Source organism: Arvicola amphibius, chromosome 4 (genome assembly GCF_903992535.2).
Source record: "Arvicola amphibius chromosome 4, mArvAmp1.2, whole genome shotgun sequence".
Classification (NCBI taxonomy): Eukaryota; Metazoa; Chordata; class Mammalia; order Rodentia; family Cricetidae; genus Arvicola; species Arvicola amphibius.
In genome coordinates, this window is record NC_052050.1 from 71,623,678 (window position 1) to 71,643,224 (window position 19,547).

The window sequence follows — 19,547 nt, forward strand, 5'->3', positions numbered from 1 at the left end:
GTGGGGTGGTTTATGTAAGCAGAGCTCATATCTACCCAGATAAATGTAGATAGCAAGGGCTATGTGTGGATCAGGGAATGATAAAGTAACGGGGAAGGTCAAGATCATTCTGTCTATTCCAAGTGGTCTTTCTCTCTTCCGGCAGTTCTTCCTAGGACACAGACTCCACACCTCACATCTTTTCTTCCTGAACATCCTGAGTCTGAATTCCAGTTCTAGATCGTTCCGAGGGAACTGCCCTTGCTGCAGTGCACAGACCTCTCCTAAGAGGAGAGCTTTCCCAGAGGCGCCACTGCCCTCAGATCAAGGTCACCACTGCTGAGGTGAGTGAAGGGTTCTAAGTTCAGCTTGGCCAATAGCCCTACGTGTGTGATAGCGTGAGGAGGGGAGCACTGAGTCCGGGGCAGGAGAGCTTGGGATTTCACTCAGGGAGCAGGCACAGTAGCATCCTTCTGTGCCATCTGTGCCACAGAGCATCCCGAAGCAGAGAAGCAGCAGCCCTTCCTTCCACCTGCTTGTGTGGACCTAGCTGGTCTTCTGAATCAGTCGAGCTTGGAGGAAGACAGCAGGCTGGGATACTCAGATGCTCTTGGAGTCTATGTTGTACCCCATGGAGATAAAATCCCAGATGAGAAACAACCATCCACAGTGTCTGGCAGAGCAGTTGAGCCCCCTGACTTTCAGGAGTATGCTGCTGTCAGTTGTTATTCTGATGGCTCCATCTTTACACTTCCTGTTGTTTCTCTCTGGCAGTTTGCAGACCACTTGGCCCTGTAAATTCAGGGGTTTAACTGTAATATGACTTCAGGAGTTTCTTTTTCTGCCCTTTGCATCTGGAGCTCAACAAGCCTTTGTATCTGTCTGGAGGTACATTCCTCTCCCTAAATTTGGAGACATTCTTGCTAGGGTTCATTGAGAATATTTTCTATGCCGTTGGAATGGAGTTCTTCTCCTTCTCTGTGGATGTGTTTCATGGTGTTGCAAAGGTCACATGTAGTCTGCTAGTCTGCTCATAGGGTTGTTTTTTATTTTTATTTTTATTTTCATGGTCATTCCTGACCAAATCTTCCCATTCCTCTACATTGTCCTCAACTGCTGACATTCTCTCCTCCATATGATCCACTCTGATAGTGAGTCTTTGCTCTGAGCATTTCGTTTAATGCATTTTCATCTCTAGCTTCATTTAAGATTTTGATCAGTATTTCTCATTATTGAATTCTATTTTCATAACCTGTGTTGACCTTTCATTTAAATGATTGCTTGAATCTTCTTTCTTTGATCACATTTACATCATCCTTTTGAATTCTTCATTTGGAACTTTATCTAGGTCATTCTCATGAAGACTGTTACTCTGGAGCTTGTGGGTTTTTTTTTGAGGAGATGAGCTGTCTTAGGTTTTCATATAACCAAGTTTTTGTGTTCATGTATTCTTAGATCACTGGTTAGATTTTCTTTTGGTTTTTTTTTTTTTTTTTTTTTTTTTTTTTTTTTGGTTTATTGAGACAGGGTTTTTTTTTTTTTTTTTAAAGCCTGTCCTGGAGCTAGCTCTTGTAGACCAGGCTGGCCTTGAACTCACAGAGATCCGCCTGCCTCTGCCTCCCGAGTGCTGGGATTAAAGGCGTGCGCCACCGACCGGCTAGATTTTCTTTTGTATATATTTACCTTCTTACTTATTTTATAATAGGAAGCAGTTGGTGGGCTTTGAAGGCTCTGATACATGGAGTGGTCAACAGGGGTCAGGTGAACTTGGATGTCTAAGGCTTAAAGGGGGGAATTCTGACCTCCCTGGGTGAGTAGGTGGATAGACAGCTGGCAACTCTGACAGGCCAGGCAGTGAGTAGGCAAGAGGCCAGGCAGGCACTGGGGCTGGGGGACCTGAAGTCTCTGAGGCACAGGAAATCACCTCGAGGGATAGGTAGTGGGTACGCAGCAAGACTGACAGCCACCAGCACTAACCTGTAAGTGTTAATCTCATGAAGCAGGCAGCTGGTCAGGGGGGCTCTGATCAATGTTTGGAGACAATGTCTACAATGTAACCCTGCCTGGCTTAGGGACATCACTGCAGTGTCCTTAGATAGATGTGGTGAATTACGTTCTTTGGAGGATGGTCTCCTCAATGTCCTTGCCTCTGACAGTGTCTTTCTTCCTCTTTTAATTTTGAATTTTGTTTAATTTAAATGTTTGCTATGAAGCAAGGGCATTCAGTTTATTACAATATAAGAGCATCCTTCTCCCTCTCCTCCCTGCAGTCCCTTCCAGACCTCCTATTCCCTTTCAGATGTGTGCTCTCTAACTCTTTATTACTATGATGTATCTCTTAACAAATAAATACATAAACTGTTAGTACAGCTTGTATAGATGGAGATGATGGGTAGATAGATGATAGATAGATAGACAGACAGATAGGTAGGTAGATAGATAGATAGATAGATAGATAGATAGATAGATAGATAGATAGATAGAGACAGACAGACAGACAGGAATTAGGGCTGAATATTTGGGGTTGAATTATCAACTAGAGAGCTCACCACTTGTGACTCTTCATCTATGTGTGACAACCCACGCAATTTCCCACATCCACTTTGGCACATCAACTGTTGGTTTCAGTGTTCAGGTTTTGTGTAAAATGGCCATAATGTTGAGGTTTCATGGGTACATGGTCATATCCAGAAGACTTAGTCTTACAGCGGACTGTGTGGTCTTCTTATTCTGTGTCGTCTGCACCCTCAGTGTTCTCTCTCTATTAGGTTAAGGCTTGTGCCATCAACCGAGGCTGGGCACCACAAAGTCAGCTGTTCTCTGCTTTGTGACCAGCTGTGCTTTCTGAAGTGATCTCTCACTGCTGTGAGAAGCATCATCTTTGGTGGTTAGAGAGAGCTCCGTGTACCTGTGGGTATAAAGAAAAGGGTTTGGAAAACAGTTAAGAATATTCTGGGACAGGAAAGTGGCCACAGTGGATTCTCCTCTGAGATCTGTGACCTCACTAGCAGCACATGGTGGTTACTTAGGTTTTCAGTTTCCAGGCACGATTTTCCTCTTGTTCAGCCAGCCTGATGCACAATTAGACAAGTGTGGGTTACCACCAACACATAAATGCCATCCCTGCACCTTTAGTTACCTCAGTGTGATGATCATCACTGTGGCTCACAGGAGACACAGCTGGGCAGGATTAGGGAACATTCTCCTCCTTTGGAAACTCTCACAGCTCCTTCTGATGTTAGGGAAGCTGGGCCTTGGGGAGGAGACTTTGGCTCAGATGCAGCTTGATTTCTATGAGTGCATTATCTGAATGTGCTGTGTCTTCAGCACAGCGCCCTTCAAATTCTGGGGCTCGAGCAAGGGCAACAGCAGGAGCCTGTGCTGTTTGAATAGTGTTGTGGACTCCCCTGACCCAAACTCAAGAGAAGTTTCTCATGCCTGACAATGATGTTTCTGTTACTTTATGACTCAGACGGGAGGAATTATCAAGCATGTGGCATAACTTCATTTAAAAGATATAAATATGCATATATTTACATATGTAACTTTAGGTAAAGATGAAATAATAAGATTCTCAAGGTAGACTTTTTCTATAATTTTTACTCTTTCCCCAAGTTAATCCTGGTGTTTTCTGGAGTCTCTGAGAAAGTATGATTTAGAGAAATGTTAGGACCTTACAAATCTGTCAGCATTATTCAGGATGGTTCCCAGAGTTCTCCCAGGATGTCCCTTTCATTTTCTGGTGTGGAAACTCCGATTCTTAGTTGTTTTGATTTCTGACCTAATCACCCCAGAGAACTGAGGACAGTGGCGCATACCACTGAGCATCTGAACACCAGGAGGCAGGGTATTCTCTGAGTAGTCTGCCTTCCACCGAGGCCATGTCCCTCCTCTTCTACGAGAAGAAAGGGAAATAATGGTTATTTGGACATCTCTTTTCAATTCAGTCTCATCTGTGCCTCGTCTGGTGTCAAGTCTTCATTATAGAATAACCATGTGTTGGGTTTGACTTCTGGAAACCACATAAAGATGGAAAGAGAGAACTCACATGCATAGTCCCACCTTACTGAGGCCCAACTCAGAAATTTACCTATTCCTTCTGCCTCTGTTTTTCCCTTTCAGATGCTGGCCAGAGCCTGAGTATTCTTCTAACCTCCATTACTAACAGTGTGGGCTTCCATACTCCTTTTCCTATGTTCCTCCCTCACCTTGCTGCTGCCTGCTGCTCAGTGCTCAGGAGGTGACCTCTGTGCTGCACCATAGCTCTTGTTCCCTCTCCTTGCTGTTCTCCTCCCTTCCAGGCAGCATGAGATTTACATCTTGCCTGCCCTAAGGTGTTCCTTTTCAACTCAGTCTTCTGTTTGAGCCCATTCTTGTATTGTTTTATTAACAAGACTAGGAAGGCTGAAGAGGGAACCTTCACTTCCCAGGTGTCACATGGTGACTCCACTAGGACTCATGCTCTAAATTTTAATGCTTGATAGAAACAAACGCACAGAACAAGCCCATTCCTGGACCCCCTCGACTGCATCACTCTGACTGCCACATGCATGCATTTTAAAAGCAATTCTGAGACAAGGGCAGCTAATTTGACTTAGTTATCACTTTCAAATCTCAACTGCGAGCTGCTGTGATCTCTAAGGTCCTGGGGAGATGACAGAACAGGGAAGGGAGTGGAAGTGGGAGGAGGGAAGAGGAAGGCCAAGGGTCTTCAAAGGCGGCCACTAAAGCAACTAGAATGTGAAAAAAATAAATAATAACCATGCAAAAAACCTGGGGCTTTGAGGACCTACAGGAAAATTACTAAAGGGTTCACATAAGGTTTAGGACCCTGTCAGTTAAAAAGTTGCTTCCGGCATGTCCTTTCAGGGTTGACACCACGTATGGGTGTCATTTTAATGAAAAGAATGGAATGGAAAGGAGACACCAGACTGATAATAAAGGTTGCAATGGGTAATGTCACAGGATAAGTGGAGTCTGAATTAGACCAAGAAGTGTAAGGAAGTTCCTAGGAGGAAGTGAAGTGTGAGGAAGATGCCTCTTTATAACCAGGTCAGGAGTGAAAGCATCAAAAAGAGAAGAGAAGAAAAGGCAATGCTGGCTCTGATGTGGAACAAGGTATAGGGCCCTGCTTTACTGAAACAGCCTACAACAAGATGTTGCCCTGCTTTATTAATGATTACAATTTCTCTCCTCTCTTCTTCATTCAGCTTCTACATACAGAGCTATGGCTTGGGCCTCCAGCATTAAAGCATTCTTTAATAATTTTAAAAGGGAAAGCCAAATCCTCTCTGAGGAAGCCATCACCTCAATTAAATCCCACATCGAGAGCAATAACCTCCAGGAAGCACTTTCTGTAATCAACAATGCACTGAAAGACATCGAGAATGCCCCCCTGAACATTGCTGTGACAGGGGAGACAGGGACAGGGAAGTCCACGTTCATCAATGCCATGAGAGGGGTGGGGCAGGAAGACGAAGGTGCAGCTGCCACTGGGGTGACAGAGACAACCATGAAGAGAACTCCATACCCACACCCAAAGCTTCCCCAGGTGACACTATGGGATCTGCCTGGCATTGGATCTACTTCCTTCACACCAGAAAACTACCTAAAAGAAATGAATTTTCGTGAGTATGACTTCTTCATTATCATCTCAGCTTCACGCTTCAAAGAAAATGATGGCCAGCTAGCCAAAGCCATCGCTAAGACAAAGATGAATTTCTACTTTGTTCGAACCAAGATAGATAGTGAATTATATAGTGAAAAGAAAAGTAAACCCAAGAGTTTCAATTCGGAGAATGTCCTAATGAAAATCCGGGAAGACTGTTCACAGCAACTCAAGGAGGTTTTCTCAGGTGAGCCTCAAATCTTCTTAGTCTCTAACTTTGAAACGTCTAAGCATGACTTCCCAAAACTGGAAAGCCAGCTCCTATGTGATCTCCCAGCCCACAAGCGTCAAGTCTTCACAGTGTCCTTGAGAAGTGTTACTGAGGACACCATTAACCTCAAGAGAGATTTCCTGAAGCAGAAAGTCTTCCTAGAGGCTCTGAAGGATGGAGCATTGGCCGCCATTCCATTTGTTGGTGTGATTAGGGATGAGTTAGAGGATCTAGATGAAACATTCAATCTCTTTAGGTCTTACTTTGGACTGGATGATGCCTCATTGGAAAAGATTGCTGATGATTTTAACATATCTGTGAATAAAATGAAGGCACACCTTCGGTTTCCCCATTTGTTTGCAGAAAATGATGATGTGTCCTTCGGAACAAAACTACGGAATTATATTGAACGTGTTTCCTTAGCTATTGGTGGACCAGATGTTGCTCTTTATTACTTCAAGAAGTCTTACTATCTGCAGAATCTCTTTATTGATACTGCAGCAAATGATGCCATAGCTCTTCTTAATAAGGAAGATCTTTTTGAAAAGAAGGTGGAACCATATATATCTAAGCCCCCAAAATTCTGGGAATGATGGGAAAATGAGGCACAAGGTCCAATCAGTGTTTACTTTTGGCCGCAGTTTGGACACTGACACATGACCTTACCAAAATAAAAAAAAACCTTGCCTGTAGAGTGCCAGAATGTTCATCCTTTTTCTCTTAGGGAACCAGAAGATCACTGTTGTAAGTATTTAATTATGCTGGAGTAGTAGAAAAAGAAGAGTCAACAATATTGCACAAATGTATGAGGAAACCTTGTTTCCATAGTATGTAAAGCACACATGAAAATATTGACTTGATTTGTGATGTTAGGGTCTAGTGACTCCTGGATCCTTTACCCCTGTGAAAGTCTCCACACAGGTCTGCATTCTCAGAGCCGGGTCTGCTTTGTCACTGTTTGAGGGCATCTGGTGCCCAACACTGTGTAGACAAACTCACCTCCTTAAGAGGTGTGAGCCCCACACAAGATGAGCAAAACAGGCAGGGACCTGGACCGTTAATAAAGCTCCATCCAGGAGCAGCCTGGCTAAGAAAAAAATAGATGAATTAACATGATCCTCATGGCCCATGGAAATAATGACTTCTATTTCATATCAATCATTGGCCAATATGAGCGTACTAGAAATTCTTACTATGTGATTGAAAACTAAAACATGGATTATAGATTGTCTCTCCAAAAATCAAAATAAAACAAACAAACAAAAGCTTGTTTGAGTGCTTTTCTCTAAAACCCCAAGACACTGTTGGTCCTTGCTCTTATTTGAACGGGGCCAGGATGTGGAGCTGTTGACTACTGCTTTTGCCTACCACTCTGCTGACCATTTATGGTACAGATGTTCTGATAGTCTGACAGAGTTGAGAGCCGGCTGTGAGATGAGCCGCCGAGAATCCCTGTGAGAGATTATCTTGATTACTTGATTTTATCTCATTATATCACTGACATCAAGAGACCATGTTAATGGCATACAGGTCCCTCTTCCCAAGACAGAGGATTCTGAACTGCATAAAGTGGGTAAGGGTAGTTGAACATGAATGCTTTCTACCCATCTCTATTTCCTGACTGTGTTTAGACGGGACCAGCTCTCTCAGGCCTGTACCACTGGGAGCTCCCCACTGCGGGCAGTGCAACCCTGAACTGTGACCTGAGAGAAGCCCTGGATGCCTTACATTGCTTTCAGGACATTTTGTCCCAGCCACAGAGAAGAAACTTGGGTGGACAACTGACTGGACTCTTGGTGAAAGCCCCTGTGGAATTTCCATACTGATAGCTTTCCCACCAGAAGAGGAGAGAGGCAGGCATGGCATCCCAGGGGCAGAAAATAAAGCACATGTTAGGCCAGTGTTGGAATCCTACAGAAAACCAGAGGCAGTGGTCAAGGCCCATGTCCTCTGTCAGCTCTGTCCGTGTCCACACCACACTGACATTAGTGACTTCTGTGTGTGGTGACCCACACACCCGACAAAACAACACGAGGGAGGAAGGTCTGCTTTGTCTCAGAGTCGGAGAACTGCAGGTCACTTTCCAGAGGTGGCAGGTGGCAGAAGAGGTGGGGTCCATCCAAGCACAAGGCTGTCTGGGGGACGATAGAGAAGAAGCAGACAGAGCTAGAGAACACGAGGCAGGGAATTCACAGTCCTGGGCTCCAGACCTACTAACAGCCCTGCCCCAGGATCCACAGAGTGAAATACAGGAGCCTGTGGAACTCATTTCAGATTCCAAACATAATACTCTTGTATCCATAGCTCATTCTATTTCTGAAAACCCAGATATCCATGGAGAAATTGATGCTGTAAGTTGTTTCCAGACAGCTTGAAGCAAGAAGCCTCTCTTCTTTGGTGATGTAGGATCTTCTTCAATGACTTGGCTGATGTAATTCACAATATAAAAGTTTGTCCAGTGTGCCTCCTCACTCAGAATTTAGTGTCATCTAAATACGGCTTCAGCTCACTCTACTAATGGTTAGTGCATCTGGGTGGTACAGCCTGGCCAGGTTCCCATGTAAAATTTATCTCTCTAATCAACATGAGTATCTTTATTTCTTTATTCTCCATCCTTTACATACATATGTGTGTATATAATAATATGTATATCTGAAAATATATGTATGTGTATATGTGCACATATAGAGAGATATATAGAGAGACAGTAAGTTGTATTTTCATGAAATACAATGTGACTACTTAGCAGAGATGTTCAACACAATATGACCAAATATAGGCAGTTAGGCTTTCCATATCTTTAATCATTTGAAGTATTTTGATTCACAGATGCTACGTTCATATGAAAGGGGACAATGCAGCATTTTGATACATGCGTGTCATGTACACTGCCTTAGTTTCCCTGCTGGAGCTATGATAAATTACCCTGACAAAAGCAACTGTGGAGAACGGGTTTATTCCAGCTCATAGTTCAGGGTTACAGTCCATGGCAGGGAAGTCAAGCCTGGTGCTGGAAGCATCTGGACCTGTCACATTCACAGAAACTGCAGAGAGCAATAGATGCATTGATGCTAATGCCCAGCTCCTTCCTTTACTTGACACAGTCCAAGGTCTCCTTCCAGTCACAATTAACATAATCAAGGCAACCCCAGCAGGGATGCCCAGAGCGTCCCAGAAGACTCTAGATTTTGTCAAGTTATCAACACTGTTCATCGCATGCACTAACCACATCAGGGTACTCTGTTACCCTATAGTATTGGTTTTGTGTCACTGAAGTGTTTCAGAACCACCATATTGCTTCTTCATAAAATGTGTAAAGGTTTATTTTATAACTAGCCACTCTGATGTGCTTTTGCAAACTGGACTATTCCTTCTATCTACCTCTTTAGGGTCCTGTGATCCAAACTCTCCCCAGCCCTCTACCCTCTTTCCAGCTTCTACTGAACACTTTCCCACATTCATTTCACCCACTGGCACGCATGAGAGAACAAGCTTTGATACTTTGTTGCCTTTGTAATTTTCCTTCATGACACTATCTGTTGAACCATCTGCTTCTGATGGCCACTTACGTCCCTCTGTGTCCCGCTGCAGAGGCGCAGATACCTATGCTGTGGTCTGAAGATGAATGTGAGCATGTGCACAGACGTACCTTCCACCTCCCTGAAATACGCAGCCCTGCCTTGCTGTATAAAACAACAGTGCCCAGTAGCTCAGCCTTTGATGTGTTTGCATGTGTTCCAATCCTTCTGATCGCAGGGGAAAGCTGCTGCTGCCATGTTGCAGAATGAAGTTGTCAAAGGTTGACATGGTCATTGAAAGGACACTAGCCAGCACGAGCATGACATACATGGCTCTGGCAGGCCGTGCCCTTCTCTCCCATTCCCTCGGCCTTGCTAAAAACCCTTAGGTTACATTCCTAAAGCTAGACACCAAGGTCTATTCCCGCACTTGGCATTTCCTTCTCCTTAGGCTGACTACCAAGGTCCAGGCATCAAAGTATTGAAGTATGGCAAATAAAAGCTGCCCTAATCAACGTGACCAATTAAAGTTAAACACCTTACCCTAACACAGGGTTTCCTCCTGTACCCTTAAATATGTCATGCCAGTGTTCACTGATAACAGTCCACTGCTGCCTACTCAGACTGTGGCATTTCAGTCCCCAGAGTCGGGTTTATTTATTCCCCTGACAGGTTAGAATGGCTGGGTGAGCAGAGACTGTGGGAGAGGGGCTGATACTACCGTCTGGAGGCTCTGTCTCTGATTATCGAGACACATCTGCCCCTTCTCCTACCATACACACATCCTGTCACAGTCTTGCTCGTGTCCTGCCTACGCCCTGACCATAAACTCCTCCTTGGTTTCACTGTGGGAATCACAGCACAATTCTAGGAGTTGGGGAACTGGGGCAGAGCAGCTGACTTCAGCACCCGGAAGCCCTGACTCCTATTTCTGTGCCAAGGTATTGTGAGCTGAGGAGGGGAGAGAGGAGAGCAGCCACCTTTGTCTCTGGATAACAGGATACCGGGGAAGTTTATTCCTTTAGAGCCTTGATCTCACAGTGAGACGGGCAAGGAAAGAGGGAATCGAGGCCACATGTGGGAACAGAGTCTGTGAAAACCCAAATCTGCTCACCTCAGAGCTAAGACACCTCCACTGTCTCTGAGAGGAACTTGGGGTTCTTTCTTTAGTTACAGAGAAAATTATAGATGACCATCATCCTGGTACAACAGAAGGGACAAGGCACTGTCCCTGATACATATATGTTTGTGGAAGTGTTTGCATGTGTGTCTCTGTGTGTGTTTGTATAGGGGTCAGCCTACAGCTACATGTGTTTGTGTGTAACTGATGACCCAGTGCTTGTAGCTACACACTAACAAAAGGGACTCAAGCCCACTCTAGCATGGGCTCTGACAGGAACTGCCGTTCTCACTAGTTCCCTCTGCCTTGCTGATAACCTTTAGATTACATTCCTAAGGCTGGTCACCAAGTTCTCTTCTCTTATTTGTTTTTTGCCTCCTCCTGAGGCTGACTACCACGTTCCAGACAACAAAGAATTAATGTCCAACAATCAAAAGCCCCTCTGACCCACTAATTAACATGCCCGACTAAAATATACTACCTCATCCTAACCCGCTCTGACACAGAACTCCCGTTTTTTCTCTCAAGGATGACACCTGCAGGGTCATTTGCTGCTGTTTCTCCACCAGAGTCAGGAAGCAGCCACTTTACCTTTTCTTCCCCACATAATAAAGGTTCTCTCTGAAAACAGGTATTTGAGTGTGGTTTGTGCCTAATCTGGGTTGGGAAAGAGCACTCCCTCTGTGCAGAGGTCTCCTCATTGGTTCTGGGACTCATTTGGCCCATTATCACCCAGTCCTTTTTCACACACTCCAGTCTTCTGGATTCTCTCACCCAACAGATGACTGTAAGGCCCTCACCCTGGTTGTTCTAAACAGTCTCCAGGTTATTGGGTGACTATCACCAAATGTCTAGTGTCCACACTGTTTTGTGGGCCTGGGGAGACTGTACCGCAATAAGAAGTTCAGTGGTTGCCCCGGGCTCCTGTGGACTGGTTGCTAGCTAGGCACATTCGTCCATTCTTCTGTGGTGGGGACTTTTCCCTTTTGTTCTTGGTTTTCACACTGCCAGAATCTGGTGTCCTTTGCTCCTCTGAAAAAAACCTGTTGAAAGGTTCCAGATTCATCCTCAGACCTACCTGGGTCTCTCTCTGGGTTACAGAGCCTGGATGACTGATACTCTGCTCTTGAGATTCACAGGGACACCTGGTCTCTTGACTTTTGACCCTTTCCTCTCCTCAGTCTCTCAGGAGACACAGGAACACCTGGTATGTTTACTTTAATGCACTACCGCCAAGGGTGATGGTCTCTACCCCCTCCATTGTAACTCATCATCTTTGGGATGTCTCCTCTAGAATCTCCAATGGCTACAGCACTCAGACATCAAATTTGCTAGGCTCATTCACTACAGTACCCAGGCTCGGGCTCTACATCTATGAGATAATCAATCTAAAAGGCGGCCTAACAGCTTTGGGATCCTAATATCATTCAGAGTATTTACAAATTTAACAAGCTCTCAGGAAAATGGAAAGAGATCCTTTATGTCTCTGCTTTTTCCTTTCTCTGCTCCAAGACCTCACTGTATGCCTTCTGCTTACCCTCCTATGGCCTCAATGAGAGTTCAAGTGTGCAACATCCACACTGCATCCAGCAAATAGTGTCTGATGTTCACTATCTCCAGCTCTTACCATCTTTCCCTCCTCTCTTCTGCAATATCACTCAGCCATGGGGAGAGAGTTGTGGTACAGAATTATCATTTAGAACTGAGCACTGCACAATCTCTTAATCTCTGAATTTCAGCTAGTTTTTGGTCTGTTTGGATCAACAAGTACTGCAAAAGTAGTCTCTCTTGTAAGAACTGAGAGATGTACCACTCTATGAGTATAAAGATGAAAACTTAGGAACAAGTTATTACTCTGTCCAGTTAGCATTAGGTTCTCTCACTAGGGCCTGTGTCCTAGCAAGCTATGGGTTTTCAACCTAGTTAACAGTACTAGGTATGAGTCTGGTCTTGGGGCACAGGCTTTACATGTAATCAGGAAGTTACTGTTACTTCCATAACATCTGTGCCACTGTTGTACCAGTGGGTATGTCATGGTAGGGTATTCATTAGTATAGATTGCAGGACTCACAGTTGGGTGATACTGCTGATTACTGTTCTCCTCCAGAAGTATGCACAGAACCTTACTGTGTGGTGTTTTCAGAACTAGGGACTTACTGACAATTCTGGAGCTTAACCATGAGTAATGGTAACAACCTGTAACGTTAAGGGGCCTGTGAGATCCCAGTGACCAAGTACTCAAAACAGGTAGCCTATGTTACACACTGAGCTTTTTATTTGGTAGACTATGGTATCTGGGAGAAACACTGCCCCCACCATTGCAGACTTGCTCCATTTAAACTCATTTTTGTATTTTAAGAAAGCTTCTATAGTAATAGGTTTCTTCTGTTTTTGTCAAAGATCTTCAGTGTTAGTTATCCCTATTTGCCCTCTTCTTCTAAGAGAACATGTGTTAATACCTTCTTCAATTTCTAATTCTTTTTCTCCAGGGACACTGCATTCTTTTCTTTCTGCTTCATTATTTGTAAACCCTGGTAGCTTCTACTGAACAGTCTGCTCCTGATCCATTTATCTGCCTCTGTGTCCTACTGCACTGGGTTCCCCCACTGCACTGTGACCTCAGGATGAAAATGAGCAGGTGGACATCTGTCCCCAACCAGTCTTCTGTAACCATACCCCTTCCTTGGTGAGTAAAACACCCCAGGTCCTGGTCTTAGCTCCATAATTAATCTACTTCTGTGTTTTCAACATTTATCATCATGGAGGAAAGACATTGGCTGCCACGATGGGAGAGGAAGCTCTCAGCGGCTGACATGTTCTGGTCTTATAAGTCTGTGTTGAACATGTGATGGTTTGTGTTCTGTTTACAGCAACTGTTCCTGCACATCTGCAGCTCATGGAACCGGATATGAAGAGCAGATCACTAACTCAAACTGTGGCATTTTCCCAGCTCCCGTGGTTTGAGTTTGTTCTAGATCTGCACGGCTGTGCAAGTGCAGAAAGTGGGAGGTTGGTGCCATGGCCTGGGCTTCCATCTGGTTATCTGAAGGCACACGGTCCTCGTGTCTCTTCCCATACAGAGCCACGTAATTAGTATATTCCTGTCTTAGAACTAACCACAGCTCTTCCTTGGTTTCCTCGTGGAAGTCAAAATATAATTTCAGAAATTGAAAGTTTGGGGTACAGTGCCTGGTTTCCATGACTCAATTGTATATCAATGTGTCACAATTTCACCATGAAGATACTCTGTGGTTTGAAAGGGAGAGAGAGGACACTGTCTGTCTTTATCCCTGTAGCAGCAGGAGACCAGTGCAGAGCATTCCTAGAGCACCTGGGGGGTCCATGGTACAGAGGGAGAAGTGAAGCAGGAGTGAGCTGCAGGCCTCAGTGTCTCAGAGAAACCACACCTGCTTAATTCAGAGCTGAGACGTCTCTGAGAGGGAGACTATGGTTCTCTCTTTAGTTACAAAGCAAATGATAGGTGATCTCATCATCCTGGATCAAAGAGAAAGCTGTGTCTGCGTTCATGTGTGCACATTCTGTGCCTCTGCATGTGTGTGTGTGTGTGTGTGTGTGTATGTGTGTGCATGTGTCTATGAGCTGGAATACGTGTTTACCTGTTGGTAGGTATGTGCTCCTATGTAAAAGATGACATAGTACACATAGCTATCATACAACTCTGCATTTAACATGTGTGGATGTGAGAGCATAAATCCCTCACTTTCTTGGACTAGTGACATGCTATGTAAAGTTGTTAATGATCAAAGTTATATAAGGAAAACCTTTGTTCCTCCCTCTTCTCTTTTTCTCCTTCTGTTTATTCTCTCTGCCTGGCAGCCCCATCTAGCCTTCTCCTGCCTAGCTATTGGCCATTCGGTTCTTTATTAGACCAAACAGGCGTTTTAAACAAAGTATCACAGTGTCACTGAGTTAAATGAATGCAACAGAGAAGAATGCAATACCTATTGGCTTCATTAAACAAACAGTCCACAGCATAAATGAATGTAACACATCTTCAAGTAATATTTCACAACAGTTGTGGGCTCAGAGCACGGCACTGGAAATCATGTGGAGGTAAGTCCTCACACGCAGGAGTCACATCTTAGCTCCTGAGCTCCCTCCGTCCTTTCCCACTCCTGTGAACACACAGCCTGGGATTCTGATCCACGGTCCCCTGCCTCCTCAGCTCTCTGCCCCCTGCAGCTCTAAGGACATATGGTCTGCGCTCTAGTTTTTAGTTTTCATTCATAAAACACAAAATAAAGACTGACTTCTTACATCTAATGAGGTAACGGGAAGAATGAAGAAATCAAAACCCATCTTTGCAGTACCACCAAATAATGGGGCAGAAATTTAAAAAGTGGGAGTGCAGATATGTGTCAGGACTTTCCAGGATTTGAGGACTCTTCCTCGCTATGGATCTGCTGAGGCAGCTCCCACATCCCTGAGAGGCTTCAGTGGCACTGAGAACCCAGAACAGTAGCACACAAATTAGGCATGACAAGCCAAACCTCAACCCTGTGCAAGACAGACACATACTTCACAGAATAAGTGGTGAAGGGAGCAAGACACTGATCAGCTCTAAAATATCTTTCTAAAAGAGGGAAGGTAAGGCTTTCAACTCAGAGGTCCACCTGCATCTGCCTCTGGAGTGCTAGGATTAAAGGTGTGCCCCACCACAGCCTGGGGGACCTCGCTATATGCGACCCCAACTCCCTCACAGAAGGCTTGTCTACTGCAGCATGGAGGGGACTCTGAGAGCAAGGGCTTTCCTGGTCTCCTGCTCTCACTGAGCTGGGGACCCATGCTACTCTTCTTCCCCCTCCCTCCCACAAAGCACCCACGGAAGGAATCAATCCATCACATGCTGTCCTGATTAGCGCTCCAGTTACCGTGAGTCATCCCTCAGTTCTTCAGCAAACAGAACTGCACTTTGACTCCCACACGGAAAGCAAGGCGTTTACAGTTGGGGATCAGAAAGGAGGTTACCTTGTCTGCAGTTGCCCCTCCTGGCTGTGGCCTCATACTGGATACTGGGCTCAGGGGACTCAGGAAGTGTGTGCTGAAGAACCTGTGAAGTGTCTTAGCGCCCTGACCACACTTTGGAGGAGGTGGTTTCTTCCTGGTGTAATTCAGGTGAGATGGAGCAGCCTTTCTTTAATCTTCTTTTCAATTTCTCTTTTATTTGCCTTTGCTCTCTCAGCTTTTATCATTCACGTCACGTCGTCTATCTCCGCAGATCATTTTGAATTTCCAAAGTAATTGCCTTTGCAGTCTCTGAGGTGACAGAAAGTGGGATTATTTTCTCATGTAATATTTTGGTTTCTTAATAATGAACTCATTTGGCCCTGGCTCACATATGTCGTGTAAAAGATTTCTCTCTAAGAGATAACCTGTCTTCTCTGAGGACAAGACTCCTGACGGATTATCTAGTGTCAAATGATCAGCCCTGAACACTTACACGGACAAGCAAAACTAAATGGACTCGGCATTTGTGTGTGTGGTGCATGTGTTTGTGTGTGTGTACACATGTATAAATGTGTACAACAATAAATAATTAAAGAAATGGGTTCATGCATTTTAGAGGAAGTGGAGGGACGTAGTGAAGCATGATTAATAAATACTCAGAAAAAGAAATTGGTGTTCAACCTGAAGATCAGAAAAGCAAAACAGCCAGCCATTGGCTCTTACCTCTACCTCAGTCTGAAATGGCTATCCTACCTCCAGGAATCTCAGAATGAGACTGTCTGAGAGCTGTCTCCTCCTGTTTTATAATCCTCATTGTTGCTGGGATTAAGGGCCTGCACCACTATCACCTGGTTTCTATGGCAAGATAGTGTGGCTACTGGGAATAAAGGTGTGTGTCATTGTTGCTGCTGGGAATAAAGGTGTGTGTCATTGTTGCTGCTGGGAATAAAGGTGTGTGTCATTGTGGCTACTTGGATCAAAGGTGTGTATCATTACTGCCTGGTCTATAAGGCTAGCCAGTGTGGCTGTTCTATTTTTCTGATCTTCAGGCAAGCTTTATTTATTAAAATACAAATAAAATGCCACTACATGTGGAAGGAGTTGGAGGAAGAGGAGAGGGAGGTATGTAAATGATGTAAATACAGTATTTATGTATGGAAGTCTCAAAAAATGTTAAATTAAAAAAGGAGAAAGCACACAAGAAAAAGTTGTCTTTCCCTAAGTAGCCTCTAGGTGTCACTGCAGTCCCGTTTTCGTTCCCTCTGGCAGCACGGATTACCCACCTGAGAACTGTGGGCAAGGATGGTGATAAGAAGTGATGGTCAGGAGACCACAGACTCAGTCATGTGACTTTTCTGGAGAGATGTGAACGATCATCTCTTCCCCCCGGATAGAGCAAAGACATTTCCTCCAAGCCTGTCTTAGTCAACCAGTAAACATTTTGGGTTGATTTGCGGAAGTTTGTGTTGTTATACCCAGATCACAGAGTTCCCCAAAAACCAACTAGAAGACTGAGTCCTGTATGTAAAAGCAAAGAGCCTTTTTTCTTATTCACGTTTGAAGTCAGACTCTCCCTGTGTTCAACTATCGCCACTATCACAGAGCCCTGAGTTCAGTTGGGGTGGGGTTTTTATAATAGTAGAGGTTGGGGGTAGGAATTTCTAAGGTTCAGGAATCCCGATTGGCTGACATTTGTCTGGGGGTGTCCTGGTGAAAAGCAATGGGTGTGTGCTGGCAGGTGATCCTATCTACAACGGTTGGAATGTTAGAAATTTCCTTTGGATGGTCTGTTCCTGGGTGATGCCTGGGTAATCTCAGATTGTGGTTTTTCTAGGAACCAGGTTTTACCTTAGGGTAAACTACTGAGACTCAGGCCTCTGTTGAACTTGTCATGGCTGGGTCCTGCAGGGTGACTGAGGGCAGTGGCCTCACTCAGAAGCCCACCCACTAGGGGTGATGACTCATGAACCCTGCATCCTTGGAAGAAGTTCCTGCACAGGCTGTAGGCAGCTCTATGTAGAAAGTCTCCTCTCCCCAGCAGGTGTTTGCTGTATATATCACCTTGGTGGAGGGCCCTGTGGGTCTCGAGCCTTTGAGTTTCTTGAGGTTCTAAGGTTTCCTTGGGTACATTAGTTTTGTGAGTCTCCCTCCTCTCTTTAGGACAGAGGGGCTATTTCTGTCCAGGGAAAGCAGCTATGCAGCACAGATTGGGAGTGGGATATAAACCGTTTTGCTTTTTTTAAGGCGGCCATGGTTGAGACAGGCTTTCTTTTGTAGCCCTGGCTGTCCGGAACTTACTCTGTGGACAAGTCTAGCCTCGAACTCAGAGATCCATCTGCCTCTTGAGTGCTGGGATTAAAGGTGTGTGCAACCACTGGATGGTGCACCATTTTAAGAGGTGTTCCCCCCACCTCCTGCCTGGGGCAACCAGGCAGGAAGTAGAGGTGGGGCAAGGAGAACAGGAGAATTCTGGGAAGAGGAAGGAGTCAGTCTGCAGCCGTCACTCAGTGTCAGAGAAAGCAAGATGAGAATCCCTCACTGACAAAGGTACCAAGCCACGTGGCCAACACAGACACGAATTATGGGTTAAGATGTAAGAGTTAATAAGAAGCCTGGGCTAATAGGCCAACCAGTTTAGGATTAATGTAGACCTCTGTGTGTTTTCTTTGGGACTTAATGACTGCGGGAACTGGGCAGGACAGAAACCTCTGTCAACAGAGCTCACTTGTGGTGAAAGGCCAATATTGAAAATCTGTTCATTACCCTCACTGTCGCGTGGGCTGACCACCCTCAGGGGAAGTGCAGCAGAGCTGGCCAGCTGGGGCCAACCCCCTGGTAAAAGGTGGGCTTCCCAAATTCCCTAAGCTTCCCTGAACCAGCTTCCTGGCCACCTAATCAGTTGGGGGAGGCGGCTGGTTGGAGGTAAGAAAAGGAGTTCATCCTCTGTGCCCCTTGCAGCACAGGGGCAGAGGGCTTAGGGTGCTCTCCCCTTTTGTAAGGCAAAGATGGTCTTGTTTATTAGTCCTGTGAAGGGTTTTAACCAAGGGGGAGGGTATGCTACAAGGTCCTCTCAAGTGACAGTGTAAGGAATCTGGTCCAGGTGTCCAGATTCACCAAAAATCATCTCTTTTGTCCTACAAATGATATATGAGTCAAAAGTTCCCTCCACCAGCCACCTGTTTCTGAGTGCTGGCTATTTGGTCTTGCAAAACATGGTAAGTATACCCTTTTTAGTTTCCAGTTTTCCTCTCTTTGCCCTATTTCTAAAGTCCTTAAAGTGGTCCAGAATCAAAGTTAGGGGAGTAAGAATACTCTTAGTCTGTCCAATATCATCAGCACCAGTCTGAGTCAGGACAGAAAACACAATAACACACAGGACAATAGACAGATAAACAGTCCTCCCTGTGCCCAAAGGCAGAACTGAAACTGAGACCCCAGGAGTAACCTGCACATCCGTCTACAGAAACCAGGAGATCCACTCTCATACAGAAGGATCCTGGGACCAAAATACAGAAGGGTCCTGGGAAAGTCTCCCCAGGTACCAGTCTGTGATCTTTCTGCACATCCATATCTATGGTCTACAGGTCCTTATAGCTTCTGTTACAGATTCAGGGCCCATTTACAGAAGGGTATCAAAACAGAAAGACACGAAACTAAACAGGAAACTTCCTGGCTGGCTGAGACTGAAGGCACTATGGGTGGTAGTCCCAGTGGGCTGGGGGGGATCTGGGATGAGCCCCCAAATGTTATAGCTAGATCCACAGAGTCCCCCCAAAACCAACAAGGAGACCAATCCTGTGTGTAAAAGCAAAGAGCCTTTATTCTTACACAAGTTCACAAACTTAGACTCTCCATGTATCTATGGTATTGGTGCGCTCGAAGAGCCCTGAGCTCAGTTGTGGTGGGGTTTTTATAATAGCAGAGGAATTTTTAAGATTCAGAACCCATGATTGGCTGACGTTTGTCTAGAGGTGCCTGGTGAAAAAGGTGTGTGTTTTTGCTGGGCTAAGAAACTTCAAGTGATCCTATTTATAACAGTTGAAATGTTAGGAATTTCCTTTGAATGATCTGTTCCTGGGTAGA

General features: G+C 45.0%; 2 protein-coding genes across 2 annotated transcripts in view; both read left to right on the forward strand.

Moving 5' to 3' along the window:
• The first annotated feature begins 184 nt into the window (after positions 1-184).
• On the forward strand, positions 185-7,110 carry LOC119812842 (T-cell-specific guanine nucleotide triphosphate-binding protein 2-like). The gene is made up of 2 exons (XM_038327822.1): positions 185-323; positions 5,190-7,110. Exon 2 carries the CDS (start codon positions 5,207-5,209, stop codon positions 6,449-6,451), a length of 1,245 nt encoding a protein of 414 aa, XP_038183750.1. The 5' UTR covers positions 185-323; positions 5,190-5,206; the 3' UTR covers positions 6,452-7,110.
• Positions 242-19,547, forward strand: part of LOC119812843 (T-cell-specific guanine nucleotide triphosphate-binding protein 2-like) — a 113,626-nt gene continuing 94,320 nt past the window's right edge. Inside the window, exon 1 of the mRNA XM_038327829.1 lies at positions 242-323. The gene's annotated coding sequence lies outside the window, so the exon portion shown is untranslated. The remainder of the gene's footprint in view (positions 324-19,547) is intronic.